General features: G+C 56.7%; 1 protein-coding gene across 1 annotated transcript in view; it reads right to left on the bottom strand.

Moving 5' to 3' along the window:
* Window positions 1-22,730, bottom strand: part of COL27A1 (collagen type XXVII alpha 1 chain) — a 147,901-nt gene that overhangs the window by 90,585 nt on the left and 34,586 nt on the right. Inside the window, 7 exon segments of the mRNA XM_058523857.1 lie at window positions 6,034-6,078; window positions 7,003-7,056; window positions 10,227-10,271; window positions 10,703-10,756; window positions 11,352-11,396; window positions 20,770-20,823; window positions 22,335-22,388. Of these exon segments, the coding sequence (XP_058379840.1) occupies window positions 6,034-6,078; window positions 7,003-7,056; window positions 10,227-10,271; window positions 10,703-10,756; window positions 11,352-11,396; window positions 20,770-20,823; window positions 22,335-22,388 (351 nt within the window).

Here is a 22,730-nt window from a genome sequence, read left to right as displayed (position 1 = left end):
CCCATTTTAGAGATGAGGAAACTGAGGTCCAGAGAGGTTAGATTACTTGTCCAAAGTCACACAGCTATGGACTAGCAGAGCGGGGACTTGAACCCAGGCAGTCTGACTCCAGAGCCTGTTTTCTTAGCCATGACTGCACACTGAATGCACAGAATGGACCAGAGCCTGTGATCTCATGCACAAGAGGGAACGGCATTACTGATGCTAAGGACTGGCCCCGCTTGTACGTGCTTGGTCGCCTGATGTACTCAGCCCCCGTCTTCATCTTCAGTCTCCTTTCCTTCAGAGGAGTCAAGTAGGTGACTTCTAGGAATCTAGGGTTTGTAGTTAAGAGTGCAATGGTTGGGAAAAAAAGACAGGAGTTTTAAAAGAGCTGGAACAAACCTTTGTTTGGAGCAATCACAGATGGTCTAAGAGGGAAAGACCCTAGCTGTCCCTGACAGTCAGCATCTCATTGCACCAACGGGGAGACTGAGGCTCAGAACACGCCCAAGGCCCCCTCGCCCCACTGGCCTGCCTCACCCCCCCACTCCTGAGCCACACAGCCCATTCCCAACACTCGCCCCAGGGCCCCTGAGCTCGGCCCCTCTGGATCTCGGAGAGCAGTCACCGAGCTGGACATGCAGCCCCACTTCCACCCCGCTGGTTTCCCTGCGTCTGGCCGCGCCCGCTCGTGCATGACACGCATCCCCAGCCCGGCCAGCAGGCCGACCTTCCCCCGCAGGCCCCAGCTCCCGGCTGCAGCAGGCTGGCCCGAGGCCCAAGGAATGAGCTCGGCGCCCTGCCGCGGCCCCAGCCACGTGGTTTCCCCACTTCCCCAGGTCAGGCCTCCCTGGGGAACTGGACGCCTCGTACTCGGAGCAGAACAAGGCCCGGGGGGGGAGGCAGAACCAGTCTCCACATTCTCTCCTGGCTACAGCAATTCAGAGCAATAGATGGGAAGACAGGGACGGTCCTCGTCACACATTCACGTGCCGAGGGCCAGGGAGGCCTCTGAGGGTTATCCCATCCCCTCCCTGCCTCCAGGCAGGGTCTGCCCCAACCATCTACTCCAGAAGGTGGGATGTAGGCACAGGGAACACTGCAGCCTCCCAGACCAGAAGTCCTGCTAATGTCTCGAAGCCTCAGCTCCCTGGCCTGCAAAACCGTCAGTCCTGCCCAACCCACCTGGCAGAACTGGGCTGAAGAGAGGTGAGATGTTTGTAATCCAGCCCCTGGTAACCCTAACATGCCATCACCCGCTAGTTAGGGTTGGTACCAACAGCGCGAATACTTAATAAACTCCAGGAAGAGCCTGCAGAAGGATCTTGGAGACCTTTTTACAATGTTTAAACTCTCCAAAGTCGGGAAGTTTCTGCACACGTCTAACCCGCATCCTTCCTGCTGCACTTGAAGCAGCCTGTATTCTTTTCTAGAAGACGTGTGCACTCCAAGCGTGCTGACACAGAGAGACCCCTTGAGGTCCCCAGCACCTTCTTCTCACAATGCTGGGCACATTTTTACCCCGTCCTTTTGAAATCCACGTGGGAACCCAGGAAGAAGAGTCACCTCAGGCGACAAGGAGGAGAGAGGAGGCAGAGTCCTCACCAGGATGCCGGGGTCACCAACAGCCCTGGGACGGCTCCAGCTCAAGTCTGGGACACTGGGGACCACAACCCCAGCTCACAGCATCGCCACAGCTAAGAACATTCATCTGTTTTGGCCTCAGTTTCCCCAACTGGAAACCACTTTGCTCCCTGCTCCCCCCATCTGAGAAGTGGAAAGAGCCTTGAACTTGAAGTCAAAAGGTACGGTTTTGGAAGCCTGTCCCACGCTGGGTGGGCATGTGGCCTTGGGCAAGTCCCAACTGTCCCCGAGCCACACGCATAGGGAGCTGGAGCCAGGGCTGGGCCTTTCCAGCTCTGAGCTTAGGGTCTGCCCGCCTGAGTCACTACATAAGACCAGCCTTGGCAGGCCTGGCCGGAGGCCACGGGAGAAGCTGTGAGCGGTGGCTGGTCCTGCCAGGCATTCCAGAGGGCCTGACCGTAAGTTCACAGAGCGCCCGACAGGACAATTCACAGCAGCGTCTTCCCAGCCCCCCTGAGAGCCCCTTGTCTGGGAGGTGTGGCTCCATCCCCACTGTGAGTGTCACTGTGCCGTGCCCCAAACAAGCCAGGACAGCCCAGGAGAAACCCCTTCAGCTCCAGCAAGTTAGTGACAGCTTCTATCTGGACCCCTCCTCACGAAACCACAAAACATTTCTCTTTCTAGCAGGCAATGTGAGGAGATGAAAGCTAGAGACTCAGCTTTCCTTTGCAGGCTGAAGAGTGAGCACAGAGAGAAGAGGGGTGATGTGGAGAGCACCCCGTACTAGCAAGCAAGGGTCCTGGGTTCAAGTCCTGACTCTGCCACTGACTTGCTGTGTGACCTCGGGCAAGTTACTGGCCTCTCTGAGCTATATCTGCTTATCTGACAAAGAGGCTGGGCCAGCTCATCACTCATGTGCCTGCAGCCCTGATGTGCTCTGATCTCCACTGTCTCTTTCTCGGCTCCCATCAGCAAAAGACTCCCACACACCCTCCTTCCAAACCTGGCACCGAGGAGGCCGTGCGCAAGGGCCTGAGGTTTTGCACGCTGGAGAGAGATGGGCTGCAGCAGAATCAGCAGCAGCCCTGCCAGAGATGATGCCAGCTGTTTCTGGCACGAGGGACTTCAGCTCATTCTCCCAACATTCCCTCTGGTTAATAAGTGCCTAGAAATCGCCCAGGCCAGAGCTTTGACAGGAGCAAAGCCATTCACAGAAGGAGCCCCCGACCCATCCAGCAGATCGAGGGCTCGGGGGTGCTGGTAACAGGGGGCTGGCCCTAAAGAGCACTCAGGGAGTGTGGGGGCCAAGGGCACCATGGACCCCGAGGCCCAGCAGAGGCAGAGACACAGCCACAGGGACTCGGGGATATGAAATCCTATTCTGCACGTGTTAAATCCTCTCCACGCAGACCTGGCCCGTTCGCTGGCCATGGCGGCTGGACCAGAGTCAAGGGGACTTTCAGGGCCCCCGGGGGTATTGCGAGACCACAGGGCTGTTTGGCTGAAGGGAGGAGGGTTCCTTCCACCCACGCCTGACACCCCAGCGCCAGGGAACACCCCCATCGCAGAGGAGACGGCGGAATCTCAGGAAGTTAAAGGCGCAGAGGCAGGAAGCAGAGAAGAGTTGTCAGCTATGCGGGTTTAAGTCTGACGAGACCTCGGAAGGTCTCCGGGCGAACGGCTTTGACTGTCGAAGCCTCGATTTATACATCTGGAAAACAGGTAAAATCAACGCCACCTCGAAGAGTCAGTAGGGGAGTCACGTGTAGTTCACATACCGTGCAGGCGGAAGGGCCTCCATCAGTGTCGCTTTTGGGGGTGTGTTTGGGCTACGTGTTAGCCCCAGGGCCGGGCACAGAGGAGCTGCTCTAGGAATTTTTGTTGCATGAGAAATGAGAGTGGCCTCGTCTCACACACAGGTGGAAAAGTGGCACTGAGCACCCGAGACCAGGTGCTGCCTTCCCGGCCCTGAGCAGCGTGGCTTTCAGCTCCAGGAAGAAAACAAGTGGGCGGCCGGGAGGAGGCAGTTGGAGGGGCTGCAGGAAGCAGGAAAGGGGGGGCAGGGGGGCTGGAGAGGAGGCGGGAGAGAGGACAGCTGGGGCATGGCCCTGTGGACGTCCCTGGGGGGGGCAGCGTGGAGAAGCAGCCTTGCATGCCCAGGGTTTCATGGGTCTGGCCTCCTCCACGCTCAGAAGACTCTGGAACCCACTCTTTAAACAGCTACATTCTGGGGCAAGAGTGAAGGCTCTGGCCGCTGCATCCTACCCCGCCTCTCAGAAGCCACAAGACCTTGGCCAAGTCCTTCACCCTCTGAGCCTCGATCTCCTCATCTGTAAAGTGACAATGCCTGGCCCTCCATGAGGCTCCCAGGATGGAGTCTGAGCAAATCCCCCACGGATGGCTCTGGAAGTGGACCTGGGTGATGGCACAGGGCCCAGCTGAGATCATCTAAGTAAGTCAACCACCCCCATTCTGCAACTTAAACTTTGGGAAAACAGGCCCAGAGAGGTATAGCCCTTGGCTCAAATTCACACAGCACAGAGAGCCTCAGCCACCCATGAATCCACGAATAGGAACAATGACTGCTACTATTTATTGAGCACTTACTACATGACAAGCACAGTGACCCCATGAGCTGGAAGCTATTATCCCCGTTTCTCAGACAGGAAAACTGCAGTTCAGAGAATTTCAGCCAATAACGCTCCTGCCCCATGGCCTTTGCACCTTTGTTCCCTCCACCTGGACTGCTCTTCCCCAGAGAGCCAAATGGCTCCCATTCCCACCTCATTCGGGTTTCTCAAGAAGCGAGGAGGACTTCCTGGGCCAACTACTCCAACAGCCCATACCCCAAGAACTCACTGTCCCCCTATCGTACTCATCTTAACACTCAGCACCATGTGACATGCAATCATTCATTCTGCATTCCCCCATTCAGTCATTGTCTGTTCTGTCTGCCCACGAGAATGGGAACTTTGTCTTGTTCACTGCTCAGCACCAAGCACATTCCCCAGTCCATAGTAAACACTCAATATTCACTGAACGAACGAATGAAGAGTCTCCTTGTCCAAGGTCGCCTGGCTTGCGGAGCAGATCCGGACGCCAGCCCAGCCCTCGCAGACTCCAGGTCCTCGCCCCGAAGGCAGAAGCCTCAGCTGCTGCTTCCCATCCAGATCTAGTGTCAGGTGTTAGACCTCGGAGCCAGAGGGATGTCAGCCACAGAGATCTAGGACTGAGCGCGAGGCGCCCCCTGTCAGCTCCTTGAGGCCAGCACCTGATTCCTGCTTTCTTTGCATCCCCCCCCGGCCCCCAGGGGGCCCAGATCCACACACTGCAACAGGTAAGGTGCCTGTGAATACGCATGTCAACCGCCAAATCACAGACGGCCCCCTTTCTGGGCACCCTGGGCATCCTGGCTCTCCTCCAGCCACCTCTCAAGTTCTAACCTCCCCCACAGTCCCTTCTCCATCAACCACAAGCAAAGGAAGGCCCAGACCCAGAGCCAATGATGGTTCCAAGTCCAGGGGTTCACCTATGGGGCAGCAGCAGAGAGCCTGAAGCCCCCAATGGGAGCCGAGCCTGAAAGTAAGATGCCTCAGTTAGTCCTGGGCCTCCCTCAGCTTGGCTGCAGGACTCTCAACATATCACCCCACCTCTCAGAGCCTCAGTTTCCCCTTGTAAATAATGAGATCATTGCAATGAATGACTTTCTCCCCAGGTGAAGATTCTAGGAAATCCACGTTTACAAATTATCGCGGACCAGTGAACCAGAGAGGCTGCCTTGATCCGCCGTTGAGATCAGAAGCCCTGGAGACAAACCGAGTTAGAATCCTGGCTGCGTTGTCGTGAAACTGTGGGCAAGTTACCTAATGGCTCTGCGCCCTGGCTTTCTCTTCCCGCCCGCAGACGCCCAGATAAGGGGAAACACAATTTCCTGCCATGATGGAGAGTCCTGGGCAAAGCTGGCGGACTAGGGGTTACTGCTGAGCCCCTCTTGGGGTCACCCCTGCTGTGGGCCCACCCACACCCCACTGCCCTCCAGCCAGTGGAACTGTTGACACCAAGACGGTACTGAGACTGCGTGTTTTCTGAGATGGGAGCACAGTCACCTGGTCCAGCCAAGAGCCCCCAGTCTGAGCAGACCCATGGACACTAACGACCCAGACAACAGAAGCCCCCCAGACACAGAACTGCAATGCAGAGCAATTGTCGCACAGAGAGAGCAGCCACCCCAGGGGGCCCCGCGCCCACACAGCCCCCAGCCCCAGCCAGACAGCAGCCACTCCGCCTTCCGGCAGCAGGACACGAGGCCCAGACAGCCCCACGTGCTGCCCCACACACTCAAAGCAGAGCAACGGCCAAGCAGAGAGAAGCGGAGAATGCCCCGGCCACGGGTGGACAGGGCAGCGCGGCCAGCAGGAGGTCAAGTTCACCCATAGAGTCTGCGTAATAGACACGGAAAATCTTTACCGGCCTACCCATCTTGCCCCTCTTGCCAGGAACGCCAGGCAGACCCTGTAGGAGGAGAGACAGGGAAGAGGTCAGGACGGAATTCCAGCAGGGGACAACCAGCGTTGCCCCAAACCAGCCCCAGAGCCACCCACAAGAGGAAGTCACAGAGGACCTAGTTAGAGGCCACAGACACAGTTGGCACCAGTTATATGCACATCAGATGGAGGGTCTTGCACTCTACAGGGTTGGGGTCTGCGTGGACCCGAGCTGGGGAAATGCCTAAGGAAAGCACCCAGTGTTTCTGGTATAGGTGCTCAATAAATGCTCCCTCCGCCTTCCTAAGATTCTCTATACCCAGCTTGTTGAAGAGGTTACAACTGAGTTCCCAAATATGGGCTCGGGTTGGGAAAGGATGGAAAGAAACGTCCAGAGGCTTGCAGGCCATATGGTCTCTGTCATAATTACTCAACTCTGTACCGAGAGCGAAGGCAGCCACAGACAATGTGTAAACAAATGAGCACGGCTGTGTTCAATAAAACTTTACAGAAAGAGACGATTGGCGGGATCTGGCCCGCGGGCCGCAGTTTGCAGACACTTGATCTGAAATACAAAATGGGCCCATTCCTCATTTGCTGAAAGCCCTTCAGAAGCTCCCCACGCTCTCAGAATAGAGTCCCTTTCCTGACTTCTGCCCTGGGTGCCGTATAACTTCACCCAGGTGGTCCCTCCAGCCTCATCTCCCCCCATTCTCGCCTCACACTCAGTGCTTTCACTGTGTTGACTGTTAAACTCGCCAAGTATTCATGTGTCCCTGACTTTACACATGCTGTTCCCTACATCTGGAAGGCATCTGCCTTGACTTGTCCCCTTAGCAGACTCCTATTCAACCCAAGGGCACCTCCTCCAGGAGGGATTCCATGACTTCTCCAGGCTGGCCCCTGGCAGGGGGATGGGTGGGCAGGAGGTAAACAAGGAAAGCATACTCACTCGCTCTCCATCGGACCCTGGCAGGCCGAAGAGCCCTGGGAGTCCAATGTAGCCCTAGGAAAGAGCAGGGGGGTTAGAGGGGCTGAGTGGCAGGGTGTAGGTGGCCCGACCCATCCCAGCGCCCCCTCGCTGGCCTCCCACACCCCGGCTCCTCTTCCTCGCTGGCAGCAGCGGCGGCTCCGGCAGCTCCTCGACGACATAGGCCTTGAGGCGAGTGTATATGCCCATGGACTGCATGGTGCTGGCTTCCACGATGTAGTCCAAAGGCACATACCCTCACGCCAGGGAAGGCGCGGGCGCACATGAGGGAGGCCCGCCCCGCGCCGGGGCTCCGGGACCTGCAGGAAGGAAGCTCTCGGCCGGGTTAGACGCGAGCGTGGCAGCAGGTCCTACCCCCCCCAGGGATGGTGGCGGGCACCCGTGGCTTCTGCAATGCCTCCTTCTGGGCCTCGAAGGCCCTGGATGTGGGGCTTACGTTCCCCATGGCCACTTGAGTGCCACCCTGGCATGCTGATGTCCTGCCAAGCACAGGTGTGCCACTGCACCCAACCCTCCCAGGGGGCCAGCAGATGGCTGTCACTCCCTCACTGGACAGACAGGGAAACTAAGGCTCTGGAGATAAAGTGACACAATGAGTCAGGGGTAGAGTCCACTGCCCTAGAATGCACCTGATGTTCTGCCTCCCAGCCTTTATTCACGCTGTGCCCTCCACCAGGCATGCCCTTCCCATCCCCGTGATTGCAGAGCAAGTCCTAGCGCCTTCTCCTCTGGCGAGCATCCCTGAACGCTGAGCCAGAAGCAATCTCTGCCATTCCCGCCAGCAGCATTCTCGCACCTCAGTTAATAGGATTTACCACCCTCTCCGCTGACCTCCACTGTCTGCATCCATGTTCATGCCCTCTCTAGCCTGGGAACCTCTCAAGACGAGGGACTTAGCCCAGGGCTCCTATCACTATCCGCACTCTCTAGATATTTGTGGAATGAAAATAAGAACCGTAACAAAAGCTAATATTTACTGAGCACAAAGTATGCGCCAGGCCCAGTTCTCAGGGGTCTGCACTCATTAAAGCATTTACTGCGTCCTCACCACACCCCGGGGAAGTAGGTATTATTAGTTAGCCCCCCATAGAGGGAAGAACATTTAGGCCCAGAGAGGTGAAGTGACTTGCCTAGGGTCACACAGCTGGAATGTGGTAGAACTGGTGTTTGAATTCAAGTCATCTGACTCCCAGGCCAGGCTCCTAACCACTCTGCTACACTGCCTCCCACGGGCACGCAATCAACACAGACTCACAACCAAGAGGTCACAGAGCCTCCTTCTTGGCATTCAACGTGATCAATATCCCTCATCTTAACAAGCGACATTTACTGATCCTAACGAGCTGGGCTTATATCCCAGATTTACAAGTGAAAAGATGGGCTCAGAGAGGTTCAGCGACTTGTCCAAGATCCCAGAGCCGGTTAACAGCAGAGCAGGTCTCAAAGCCAGTTGCCCTGACCCCAAAGCACGCACTCCGCCTACTTCATAAACACGAGGCGGGTGGTGGCAGGGTAGGGAGGGCAGCGTGAGTGGCCCCGGCTCACCCAGGCTGCTCGGGCCCTGTAACCCTGGAGAGGGGCGCGCTGGGGCCAGACCAGCTCTCTCCCCATGTGTGGCCTCGAGATACCGCTAGCTTGACAAACACCCAGATGTCATTAGCCTGTCTCACTTCTCCAGTCCTCCTGGCAGATCAGGTATCCCTGGGGCTGAGCTGAGAAGACTTTCCCTCTGGGCTCAGAAGGCCCCTCTGGGGCCACAGCTCGTGGGAACAGCTGGAGGGAGGGAGGGAGGGAGGTCCAGCATGCTAGGGCAGGAGCCTCTTCAGCCCCTGCATATCACCACCAACACCATCACCATCATCATCACCATCATCACCATCATCACCACCATCACCACCATCATCACCATCATCATCACCATCATCACCATCATCACCACCATCATCACCATCATCACCACCATCACCATCATCATCACCACCATCACCACCATCATCACCATCATCATCACCATCATCACCACCATCATCATCATCACCACCATCATCACCACCATCACCACCATCATCACCACCATCACCACCATCATCATCACCATCATCACCACCATCATCGTCGTCATCATCACGTCCTGGGCAGCTTGCCCACCCGCCCCCTCACCCACCTCCCAGACACTCTCCTAACAGCTGCCTGTGGCTTACAGGGATTAGGGCTGAGACTGCAGCCATAAATAGCTTTGGCTCCAGAGCAGAGGACACATCACACCGGACCCGGCCTGACTGAGGACTGTGTGACCCACTTGCTGAACATTCTTTGAGAGGCAGCGAGCCCAGGCCTCAGCACACCTGGCTCCTCACCCAGCTCCACCTGGGGCGTGCAGTGTGAACAGGGGCCATCGGTCCCCCCATGAACCCAGTTTCCTTGTATGTAGAAGACAGGATTCCACCAGACCATCTCTTAGTCTGGCAAACTCCATTTACCCCCATTCGATTCACCCAGAACCTTCTCCACTGCCCCACAGCCCGCCTGGGAGCCCCCACCAGGCGGCCCCTCATCAGAGTACTTGCTTCCAAATTCCTGATATCCCCAGACCACGCTAGAGGGAAGAATGGACATCTCTCCCATTGTAAAGATGGGAGTGTGAGGCTGCTGGCTACTCAGGGTTTGCTCCAGGGACCTTGAAGGAGGGGGCGAGCAGATGCTCCAGCAGCCCCCAGGCCTGGGAGTGTTCACCCATCAGGCACCGATGCCCTCCACAAAGGGTGGTCCCCAGCCCTCAGTCGGGAGAAGGAGAGAGGCCTCTGAGTATTCCAACAACACACAAGGTGGCCCTGGCTTTGGTTCCTCAGCACTTGGGATGTGCTGGGGCACACAGCAAGAAAATGCCTGACTGTAGCAGCTGGACCACAGCCAAGGCCTCAGCAGAACCTTTGCTGTCCAGTGCGCCCGGCCATGGAGACCAAGCCGGCTTACCTGGCTCAAGGGTCCCCCATCATCCGGCCCTCCTGCTGTCCCTCTGCCCTCCAGGGAGCACTCAGGCCTGCTTCCAGAAGGCCTCAGCCCCAACACCCCCAACAGACACTGGGTGGAGGCCTTACAGCCCTGATCTCCCATCAGGCCCGCTGGAGGGACAGGTAATGCCCACCCAGGGCCCACCTGTGTCACTCCTGCCAGGGCCCACTTACCCGGCTGCCTTTGGGGCCAGGGTCTCCTACAGGTCCCGGTAACCCCTGAAACACAAAAGACAGAGCGGCAAGGACATATGGAGACGTCCTACCTGCTGCCAAGAGCCCAGGGCTTGTCCTGTCTCCTTAGGGCCTCAGCTGCGCCCTCTGCAGAATGTGGTCTTCAGGCTGAGCCCTTGGCTACCCCACTGTCCCAAGGAGGGGGCTCGGAGGGGAGACCGAGTGGGAGGAGCCTCTGGAGCCCCGCCCCACAGCCCTGGAACTCCTCTGTCTTCTGTTCTCTTATTGAGCATCCTCGCCCTGCTGCTTTCAAACACAGGGTTCCTCGGTCCAGCCCCCTGAACAGCCCTTCCTTCAGCCCCACCCGGCGGGTGCAGCTCCTTGGCTCCCAGCCCGCCGCCTCCCTCTGCCTGGGGGCACCCGTGGCCATCTCCACACCACGTGGCCACAGAGCTTCCAGAAGCCATATACTGCACCTGCCTGCCAGGGTAACCTTTGGCCCCTGGGCTGCCCTCGGGTCCCGGCTGCCCCTGCAAAGGAATGGAAAGAAACATGAGGAAAGGAGAGGCCTGCCCAGCTCCAGGTCCGGGGGCAGTGCTTACAATGCACAAAGAGAAGGGCAGGAATGTGAGACGAAATGGGAGGGAGGGGAAGCCACCAGCCTGCTGGGCACCCGAGCCCACCACTCTGGGAAACTGGTAAGAGCAGCTTGGGAGGGACAAAACCCCCTGCGCTCACAGCCCGGGAATAAGAACACACTGAGGCCTGGCTGGCTCTCCCACACTGGCAGTGACTGCTGTTTGACTTGGGCCGGGGCAGCCAAAATTCCTGCAAACCCCGTGGCGGCGTGTATAATATCCCCTAACATCGCCCGGAACAGGCCAGCTATTCAGGCCTCTAACCGGAGCCGAGCGGCCCATGCCAATGCCGGGCCGCGTGGACTCCAGCCCTTTCAGGCAGATGTGGCCAGGGGAGAGGCGGGGTGGGGGCCCCAGCAGGCTGGGAGGCAGAACCGCCTGGCTCTGGGGCTCGCTCCTGGAGCGGGGCCCGGGGAGGAGGCCAGGGCCAGGCAGGGGCTGCAGCGAGGGACAGCGAGCGGGGCAGGGCTGAGGCCGCAGCCCTCACCTGTTCTCCGGGGTACCCCGCCGGTCCAGGATAGCCCTTGTGTCCCTGTGGGGGGAAGAAACTGCATCAGGCAGGGAAGCCACATCTGGGCGTGTGGATGGCAGAGGCCCAGGCTCCCTTCCTGCCTTTTCCGCGCTGCATGTACTATGGCAGGGATGTAGTACTTGTTCAGCAAATGCTGGCCGAATGGAGGTACGTACATCGGGGTTAGCAGTTCTCGCGGTTTCCTTTCTGCCACCAACGGTTTAGACCAGAAGAGGTCAGGGGGGTTGTTCACTCCTTGGGCAGGGTTTGTGAGCTGAACTGGGATACAGCAACTGTGACAGAGTGATGCTCTATCCGAACCATTCTTTCCGAAGCCAGAGAGAGGCTGAGAGCCTCAGAAGCAGGGGTAGAGGGGTTTCTCAGTGGATGGGGGACCGATCAGAACCGTAAGGTCTGGGATATGTTCAACCACCCTGTGACACTGGACCTTCTGCCACCACTGCCCCTTCTCATTAACCCCCATCGGAAAAGATGTCACACACACTGACCAACTATAGTAGCCAACATAGCTGCCTCCCTTCCTCCCACTGGTCCCAGCAACCGTTCCAGGGGGACAGAGGCCTTCTAAATGCCCGACTGAGCAGGACTCTGGCAACGTCCCAGCACAGCCTTGACCCTCTGTCCCCTGGCCCAACTCCCGTGGTCCAAGACCAGGTCTCCAGGTCCCGAAGACCAAAACGAATGTGTGCTTTCAGGTGGCACGGGGGACGACCACCTGAGCCATTTCATGAGTTAGGAGCTCCAGGAAGGGAAACTCCGGACTTCAAGCTTCTATCAGCTCAGGGATGCTGTGAAATAAGGCTGAGCAGGAGGACTTCCAGATCAGACAGGCGGCTACACTGGTCTCCACTAGACCCCCGCAGACGGGGAGCCCTGGGCTTCTTCAGACACGGTCCCTGACTTGCTGTGCATCTCCGAGTGGGTTACCGCCCTTCTCTGGACCACAAATGAGGGGTTTAGAACTCTGAGTCCCCCTCAGCTCCGGTGTTTTAGAACTCCAGAGTGCTAAGCACCCCCCAGGGTGATAAACAAGACTCTATATTACACACACATGATGCCCATAGACCCCTTGTGCTGTTTAACACTACATGACCTCCTGTAGCCCTCACAACAGCCAGGTGAGGTGGGGAGCAGGCATTATTATGTCCATTTTACAGAGGAGAAAACTGAGTCTCGGAGCACTGGAGCCACTCGCCCCCCATCCCATCGCTAAGGAGCAGCAGGCTCCCAGTCACCACAGGGTCCTTCTGACACCCGAGGCCACACTGAGAGCCCTGCAGGCATCCCGAGCACACACAGCTCACGCACAGACACAGACACACAAGGGCGCACACATTTGGCCCCCCGCACACTCCGGGAAGCAGGGCTCTTAACCATAAACAGCAGAGCCAGTTTGATCCAAGAGGTTCGGGGAGTTTACGAGCATTCCTTCTGCACCTACTCACGCCTCCAGACTGCTCAGCGATAGGATCGCATCTCAGTCCAGGGCCCATGGGATGGACGCAACACGCTGGGCAAGATTCTTCTACTGGGGTGTGTGCTCTGTTCCCCAGTGGGCAAACTGAGGCACAGGCCACAGCCAGCAGCCAGCATGCAGGGTAGTGAAGATCTTGTTTCAGATTGATCTGGATTCCTGCCCTGCTTTACTGCTGGCTGGCTGTCTGACCCGGGGCCACTGATGTCACCTCTCTGAGCCTTAGTTTCCTCTTTTGTAAAATGGGGATGTGAGGGTTACCGCATGGATTGCATGACCTAAATGTGTGTAAAGCATTTAGCACAGTTGAATTCAAGGGCCCTGGAAAGACTAACTGCTATTATCATCTTGATCTTCGTATTTCATTCATTCATTCAACAAACATTACTGAACTTGTATGCACCAGCACCATCTAGGCATGGAACGAACAAGAAGACAACATCTTTGCCTTAATGGAGTTTACAGTCTAATTAAGGAGCTATAAAAACAAATAAATATAAAAGATCATGCCTGGGGGCTGGGGAAATGGGGAAGTGTTGTTTTCATGGGTGTAGAGTTTCGGTTTGGCAAGATGAGAAAGTTCTGGAGATCAGCTGCACAACCATGTGAGTATACTTAACACCACTGAACTGTACGCTTAAATGTGGTTAAGATGGTAAATTTTATGTTATGTGGTTTTTTACCATAATTAGAGATAAAATTTTTAAAAAAGAGATAATGTGTGGTAGTGACCAGAGTTAGGAAGAAAAGTGAGTGGAGTCAGAGGACAGAGAATGGCAGTGTGGGGAGGGGTGGTGACTGCAGGGGAGCAGGCAGGGAGGCTGCTCTGCGGAGATGGACGAGGTCAGGGAGCGGGATAGAGGGCTGGCTCTCTGGGGAAAGGCATTCCCAGCAGAGGGCACAGCAGATGCAAAAGTCCTGAGGCAGGAATGCTCTCAGGCAGGTTCGAGGGAGAACAAAGCCCGTGTGGTTGGAGCAGAATGAGCGAGGGGTGAGGGTAGAGGGGCGGGGGGTGGTCAGAGAAGAAGCAGGCAGTAACAGGATGGGAAACCACAGGAGGGTTTTGAGCAGGGACATGTCACGATACGACACATATAATCGTCATTATTATCCTTTCTCTACTTGGAGCTTGCAGATGAGGAAGAACAAGCAAAGCCTTTTCCCAGGAAGAGCCGAATCGAGCTTTGAGCTCTAGGCTGTGTGCCTCGGCACGGGCGATTGCCCTCTCTGAGCCTCACTCTGCCATTTTCTGCCTGCCTCAAGGGGTTGCTGCAAAGAGCCAATGCACAAACGGGGCAAGGATCCCAAGAGAACCATGAAAGGGAACTGGGGCGCCCCAGAGCATCACCTGCTCCTTTGGCTTCCTCTGCAGCCACGAGGAAACCTTCCGGAAACCAATGCTTTAGCAGAGAAGTGTTGCCAGGGAAATCCCAGGAGATTTCAAATTAACCCTGTACTCAGGATGCAGCTAAAAGGAAACGAATGATGACCAGGGACATGGCCGTGGCCTGCCATGTGCCTGGCCCAGCACTAAAGCCTTAAATACGTCAGCTCGTCAACTCCTTGCAATCACCCCTAGGAGGTAGGAATGGTATACCATGTATACCTGCCAGATAAGGAAGCTGAGGCTCAGAGAGGTAAAGAAACTTTCCTGAAGCCACACAGCCTCCCAGGGGCAGTGTCAGGCTGTGACTCCAACCCCTGTATCTTTAACCACCAAATCACGGGCTGAGACATACTTACTGAGGCCCGAGGCCCTCCTAGAAGAGCCACACGGCCAGCCAGGGAGAGACCCCCTTACAGACCTCCTCCCAGGACAGAACTTCCAGATCATTGCAGCATGACGGGGGCAGAGGACGGTCACAGAACCCTGGAGTACCTGAGCTGGAAGGGACTCAAGTCATCATTTGACAACCTCCCTTCTCATTGGACGGACTGAGAAACTCAGGCTCAGAGCGGGAAGGGACTTGCCCAGAGTTACTTAGCAAGTTATGGCCAAGCTCCTACTGTTCTCCGGGACTCTAGACCCGCTGGGCTGTGCTTTGTCCAGAAGGCCACGATTCCTAGGTCCTTCCCGCTCAGAGGACCCTGAAGGGCCGTGAACACTGTCAGGAACACTTGTTACTCCTGGCTGGCCGGGAGCAGCAGAGACTGAGCAGAGCCAAGGCACGGGGCAGCACGGTGGGGGAGGCTCGTATGCTCCCTGGAAGAACCCTAACAGTGTTTACCAAGCCGGGCCCAGCCAAATAGCTTCAAATGACAGGGCCCCAGGACCTGGGAGAATCTAAACCATTATCTTTCCCGGGGCCCCAGCAATTACAGGGAGGGCACTGACCGCAAGGTGGACTCACAGGCAGTGATTTCCCGGTGTGAGCCATGCCTGACTGGTCCTAGGGGAGAGCAGATGCTTCGGGGGAGCTCCAGGGACCACGGAATCTGCAAGGGACCTCCGGCTGCCTGGCAGGCGGGTCCCCACAGGGCCGTGTTTATAATAGAACTCAGTCTATATTTTGGTTTGGGAGCCAGATTAATCATTGCTTACAAGGCAGAAGGAGAAACCAGACATCACCTCACTGTGGCTGCAGACAGTCTCCCCGTCGGCGGGGATGCTATCTGGGCTTTGGGCACGGAGGGGAGGGGGGGTCCTGTCCTTGCCTGGGGGTCCCGGGGACCAACGCGTGCCTGGACCTCAGCTGTTGCCCCTGGCTCCACCCCAGCCTATACGAGGCCCTGGCTTCTCTTGCAGTAAGATGGAACTCACCATCCTTGCTTAGCACCCTGGGAGTGAACCACTGAACTTCCCTACCACTTTGGCAGCCCACAGGCCACACTGGGCAGTCAGCAGGACAGGGAGCCCCATTTAACAGAAAGGATCAGAGAGGGAGAAACACACACTGAGAGATAGGGTGGCTCATTACATGATACTGGCCAAGTCCCTGCTCCTCGCTGGACCTCAGTTTCCCCAGCTGGCCTCTCAGAGCATCCCGTTGGCTCAGAAATTACAGGATTCTGAAACATGTGGCTTGTCCAAAAGCACAGTCCATCACGGCACAGCCAGGCACCTGATGTCAAACTCTGCTCAGTGGGTATTTGAGACAAGTCGGGCAGGAAGGTACAATTTCCGTATGGCTCATTCATTCATTCATCCAGTCATTCATTCATTCAACAAATGTCTGCTGAGCCCCAGAGCTGAGCCAGACCCTGTGTCCAGCACTAAGAATACGCTGGAGAACAAAACGAACTCACTCCCTACCTTCCAGAAGGGGACGTGGGCATTAAACGCATGTTAAGTAGAAGGAAGGATAAGTACTGATGCTAAGAGAGTGTAGACAGCCAAGCAGAGGAGGTGGCATGCAAACTGAGGCTTGGAGGAGGAGCCAGGAGGAGAGCAGAGCGGGAGGGGAGCTCAGAAATGGCAGCTGGGATGGGACCCTGGAGCCCCAGGCAGCTCAGCAGCAGGGGAGCCCAGAAGGTTCTCAGGAGGGGCTCTGCACGGAACGGGGGCGGCCACATCCAGGCAGAACTGGTAGCCCTGCAGAAAGGCAGGAGATCGTCTCAGGCAACCTCACTCATGCTCCCCAAAAAACACTCCCAGAGGACCCCCTCTGCCCGCCCATTTTCTTACAGCTTCCCACAGACAGTGGCCAACTCTGGCGGCATAGGGAGGGCTCAAGGGCAGGGTGGGGGCTACAGGAGGGAGCCAGGAGGAAGTTTCAACTTGAGTACCTACCAATTTCACTCCATTAGTCATGTCTACCTGGGGCAATCTGTTAAGAAAGGTTCTGAGGCCATAGCAGGGCTCGGCAAGACAGATTAATTAGTGATGCCTGCCGTGGGCAGGGGAGGGAGAGTGGTGTGGGAGGGAGCAGACACACGTGCCCAGCACCGTGCTCAGCCCCACATGAGGAAACAAAGATGAACAGGTCCTCCGTGCACCCGCTCCAGTCTGACAACCGTGCCAAAGACTCCAGTGAGCGGCCTGCCAGCCAGAAAGCGTAGAGTCCCAAAGAGGCTGAGAGGATGGGCTGGTGAGAGAGGAAGGGAGGGGGGACTTCTGCCTGGAGGTGCTGGGGAGGTGCTCCTGGAGAAGATGGTGGTTGAGAACAGAATCAAGGGATGAATCAGTGAAGACGAGTGTGGAGGAGAGAGCATGCCAGGGGAGGGCACAGCATCAGCAAACGCAGGGAGGCAGGAAGGCCCAGGGCCCATAGGATTGGAGGGAGTGAGGGCTTCTACACAGCAAGGTTTCCCGGCCTCAGCACCGTCGACATTGTGGGCTGAGTAAGTCTTCGCTGTGGCCGGGGGGCTGTTCTGTGCATTGTCGGATATTTACCAGCATCTCTGGGCTTCCACCTGTTAGAAGCTAGTAGTATTCCCTCCGTTCCCCCGGTTTGATGACCAAAAATGTCTCCAGACACTGCTAACTCTTCCCTGGGGGCTGAAATCACACCATTGGGAAGCACTGCTCCAGAGGAGAGAAGGCAGGAGGGTCAGACTAGGGACAGCATGAGACTCTGCCCTCCCAAGGTGCACACGGGGTTCTGGCTCCTTCCTGGCTAGTGGACGGTGGTTAAATGGTAACTAAGCAAGATGACTGATGGCACCAGATGGGCCAGACCTTCTTCAGCCCTTATCCCTTATGATCGTCATGATCATTCATTCATTCAACAAATACATATGCAGTGCCCACCATGTGCCAGCCCCGCGCTGGGTGCTGGGATACAATACCTCATTTAACCCTCCCAAGCACTCCGTGAAGCACCTGAGGTTCAGCGAGGTGCAGCCACTCGCCCAGGCTCACACAGCAGGAGAGGGACAGAGCCAGACTCCATCCAGGTCTGTCTGACCCGGGCTATGCGCCTGCCCAGCCCTCAGGAACTGGCTCTGCGAAGCCCCTCAGCGAGCACGGCAGGCGAGTGCAGAGAAACAAACCCTCTCGTGTGGGGAGCCTCTTTTTACTCGACAGCCCCGCTCTTATTTGAGAAGCTGTTTCAATCAGCGTTGTGAAGGGAGAAAGGGCCCAAGGGTCAGAGATATGGGTTCAAATCCCAGCTCTGACGCTTAGTGACCCTGGAAGGTATTTCCATTAAACCAGCGGCTCAGTCTTGGCTGCACATGAGAATCTTGTGCCTGGGTCCCACGCAGACCAAGTGAACCCGAGTCCTCGTCCCCAGCTCCCCAGCTGGTTCTAACGCCCAGTGGGGCTGGAAACCACTGCCACAGACTTCACTCTCCACGAGGCCCTGGATGATCTCATTTGCATTTAACACCAGTATCAGCACAGGGCCTGGCATATAGGGTCACACTTGCGGGATGACTGGAAGAGTGAACGAATGAATGAATGAGACTTATCTGGGCCCCAGTTTTCTCAGCTGTACAATGGGCATCATACTGCCTGACTCTTGGAGGGTGTTGTGAGTGAACAATGTGACGAGGGACAGTACCCTTTGTGCCACCTCTAATTTGCCACACTGGTTAATATAGGAACCCTTCCAACCCAAACCCGCTTTCTGCTGCCTACTTTTCTCCACAGCCCTTTCGTCTTCTCACATACCTTATATTTGTACTGCTTCCACTGTCTCTCTCCCCCCACGAGAACGCAAGCTCTGGGGGACAGGGATTTTTGCCTATTTACTCAGCTCAGTGGCTGGCACCCCATAGGCATGCAGTCAATTCTGTCGAATAAATGAACGAATAGGATTATTGGTGTCACTCTGAGGTGACACCAACATTCAACGGGCTGGTGAGCAAAGAGGACGCTGACCTCACCTCTCACCCACTGATGTTCCTTTTCCTCCAAGGCCCCCCACATAAGATGATGCAGAAGAGCCACCCAACAGGATCAGGGCAAAGTGGCCACTGTTGTCACCAAAGACGCTTGTGGGAGGAGAGACTGCTTACAAACAGTGATGATCCCAGCCATGGCTGCCCACCCCCTCGGTCATCCTCCCTGACCCCCACCCTGGTCAGGGGGCCCTGCCTTGGGACTTGAGCTCCCCCATGCTCTGCCCACCACCCTCTGTGAGCGAGTGACACGGGCCTGCCACAGACCAACCCCTCCGTGTTTGCCTCGGCCAGGGCCTGAGGGACTCTGTATAAAGGGCTTTGCCAAATAGTTCTCCTACCACACACAGCCTCTTCCTTAATTTAGAAAAGATGCCTCTCCCTGCTCAGGTGAGCTGGTTCATCCTGGTTGCGGCCTCTTGGCCTCCCTGGACATCTGCTAAGAGCAGACAGCCCTGGAGCCCCAGTCAGGAGCCGGTCCGGGCTATTTTTCCACCTCCTGCCACCTCTGCTAGACTCCTGCCCCCATGCAGAGCAAGACCACCACCGGCTGCTTTATGAGCCAGGACTGGAAGGAGACTTTTCCACTCACACCTCATCTGTCAGAAAGTGCTGGAGCCCAGAGGGGAAGTGAGTGGGGAGAGGGAGTCCTTCTGTGTTCTCTGAGCCAGAAAATACCACGTTTCCCCAGCTCACAGACAGCCATGGACTCCTGTCTGGGTCTGGCCTTTTCAGATTTGCGGTGTGGCCTGTTCTTGCCATGGATGGTGGAGGAGAAGGGGATGGGGGGACGTGATGCAACAAGTCCCCCTGTGCCACAGAGACCCTCGGAGCAAGGACAGGATGGAGCCAGGAGACACACGGCTGTCCAGATGAGAACCAGATGGCCCAGAGAGAGGGCAGCTGTGGTCACAGCTGGGAGCCAGGGTGGAAGCTTAAGACATGGCCCTAGGCCGAAATATCTACTGGAAAACCCATCAGTGATGGGGGATTTTCCCGCAAAAAGTAGTGCCCCTTGGCCTGCACTGTCCTCGCCTGTTTCCTGAACACCTACTATGCACAGGCCCTGGGCTAGGCCCAGTAGGGACAGCGACAAACCAGATTTGCACGCCTTGATTGATGAGGCTGGCCTCGGGGCCCAAAACAACGAAGCTAAGAAGGGCTAAGGGTCCCTGAGCAGAGTGGAGGCTCCTGGCCTGAAGGCTGGGGTTCTAGGAGGGCTTCCTGAAGTAGGCACAACCAGAGTTGAATCTGAAGGATGAGACTCTGGCTGGGAAGCTGGAGAGGGATCAGGAGCACTGTGAGCCAGAGACCCAGCATCTAGGGAGACAGCAGACTTTCCCCCAAAGGCGTTTAGAGAAGTCACTCCCCCAGCACAGTGAAGCAGGGACGGGGTTGGGGGCGGCATGACAGCAGCTCAGAATGTGCAGAGGACGTATTGCCTTGATGGCACACTCCCCTTCCCCTGCCGTGTACCTGGGAGGACGAATATTACACTCAGAGAGGTCGTTGTCTTGCCCAAGGTCACACAGCTAGGAAATGGCGGAGCGGAGAGCAGAATACAGGTCCAGCTGAGCCCAGAGCCCACTCTCTCAACCTCTCTGCTGCAGGCCTTGCTCCAGGCTTACAGCCCCAGGCCACGGGGGGTCAAGGAGCGGGGTTCCTGTCTCCACCCCAGGTAGGAGGAGGCTGAGGTTTAGAGAGGGGACGCACAGGCCCAAGGCCGCTCAGCCAGTGGGAGATGGAGCCGGGCCAATTCGAGGCCCCCCTGGCTCTGACAGTGCTCTTTCCAGCACCACACAATCCCCAGGACGCCTCCCCAGGAGCAGCTGGGCCCCCAGAGGAAGAACAGCACACCAGGGCCACTTCTTGTCGCGCCTCCTTAACCGTGATGCAGGGGAACCTACTCCAAGCCAAGGACCTGCCCACCCCCAGGCAAGCACAGACCCTCAGAAACCTCTCCCACCTCCCACCAAAGCTCCCGGTGCCCGACGGAGCGGGGCTGGGCCGGGGAGCGGCGGGCGGGCGTGCGGGCGGCACAAAGCACTCCTGCCTGAAGACTTCGCTTGCTAGGAAGCCCACTGGGCAAGGCAAAGCATCACAACCGAGGTGTACCTTTCGTCCAACAGGTCCTGGGTTCCCAGAGAGCCCTGGTAAGCCCATGTTGCCCTGAAAAACAGAGACAAGGGGGTGAGGTTGGGGAATGAGAAAAGAGACACCCATTAAATTGAAAGTGTGACCTCGAACGGCCTGTTGTTTGCAAAGAGGATTCATGGGGGCCTCAGAGGAGACTCAGGGGCCTCTGAGTGGGGTGAAGGCAGCTGAGTGGGTGGGGTACTCAACCCCTTCCCATTCAACCCAGTCACTCTGCTTGGTCTATTTTATAGATTAGACTTCAGCAGAAGGTACCATTTGGGAAATGGATTCTGTTGCTAAAACTATGTTTGAAGACCACTGCCCCAGGGGACATGGGACTCATGGGTCCCATTCCGATCAGCTCTCTCTCTGCATTCCTGAGACACCTTCCCTTCTGTCCCTTCTTCACCCTTGCTGGGCATGGTGGCCACCTAGTAGGGGACATTTCTGCCACCACCATGAGACCCGAGATCAGACAACCCCGGAGTAAGAGAGACGCCCGGGCCCCTGGACTTTGTTAGACCTAGGTACAAATCCTGCTCTGCACCTGATCAGCTGTGTGGCCTCCAGCTAGCCACCCCGCTCTGGGCCTCTGTTTTCTCATCCGCAAGCTGGGCCCATCTGCCCTGGCTTATAAGGTTCCGACGAGGAGCAGATGGAAGTGTAGGTGAGCATTTACACCCAGTAAATGTTTGCTGAATGAGAAAACTTATCAGCGAGGATGTGAAAGAATGAGCCACCCATGTCTCAGGGAAACCAAAGGGAGCTGCCACTTCTGCGTGCCCAAGGACAGGAGGCTGTGTTGAGAAGCAGTGTTCGGCCCATCAGGAAGGCTCTTGGGCTGTGTCCAGAAGGAAGCCAGACGGACTGGAGCATTCCTTCCAGGATATGGATGCCGGAGACGTGGGGTGACCTTACTTGGAGGTCTGGGTTCCCTGTTCCCGCCTGACCTGCACTCCTTCCAGGCCTCCTGCTTAGTTTATGGGGTGGACGCTTCAGGGATGGAGAAAGTCCTTTGGCCTAAGTGTTCTCTCTTCCATGGGAGAACCTTTTGGTCTCATAGCCCTTCAGAGTCAGGGAGCCCTGAATCTACAACCCGTTCTCTTCCCACCTCCTAGAAATCCATGGACCTGTCTGCTCGAATTAACAACCTCAGAGGGGCCTTTGAATGTCTGTCCGAAGCTTCCTGAGCATGTGCTACCAAGAAGCTTCTGGATGCCGAGGGTCACCTAGCGGGCCCTGCAGAAAGCCATGCAGAGCAGGAGGCAAAAGAACATTCACCAAAGGTGTGTCCACGGACAAAATTCTCTGTCGGTTTTATCAGTTGCAACTCCGGAAGTAGGCAGCAGGACTGGCTTTGCGTTTGGTGTGGGAAAGCTGCAGGACTTCAAGGAAAAAGCAAACCACACTCTGACCCTCCTAGACTTTCCCAGCTCCCTGCCTCCATCACGCAGCGGCCTCTGCCAGGAGGGCTCCAGAGCACGGCGGTTTCCCTGCTGTCCACTTCCCCGCTTCCCTGAGCACTGGGGTCCCTGGAAACCTACCTTTGCCCCATCGTGGGCCTTTCCTGGTGAGAGCCCCGGGTCCCCTTTCTGTCCCTGCAACAAAAACAATTCCACTTTGGCCACTGAGTCATCTAGAGAGGATGTCTCCCCACAAACTCTGCTCTAAGTCCTGGCCCCTGCTTAAATGCCCCCCCCCTCCATCTCTCACTCACACAGCTCTAGAGCGGTCTTCTCCAACCCCATGACTCCCCTGCTCTAACACCTTCCACAGCTCCCCACTGATTGCACGATGACAGACTCCAAACGCCTCCTCTGGCATCCCAAGTCTTGTCACCTGGTCCCAGCCATCCTGCCCAGACTGCTCTCCTTCCACCAGCAAACACAGACAGGGACCCTCTGTCCCTTCCCCAGACCACAGCCCATTCCTCAGCCAGG

The sequence above is a fragment of the Diceros bicornis genome, chromosome 28, assembly GCF_020826845.1.
Source record: "Diceros bicornis minor isolate mBicDic1 chromosome 28, mDicBic1.mat.cur, whole genome shotgun sequence".
In the NCBI taxonomy this organism is placed as follows: domain Eukaryota; kingdom Metazoa; phylum Chordata; class Mammalia; order Perissodactyla; family Rhinocerotidae; genus Diceros; species Diceros bicornis.
Note: the sequence above shows the minus strand (reverse complement) of the source record. Positions and strands in the feature narration are given on the sequence as shown.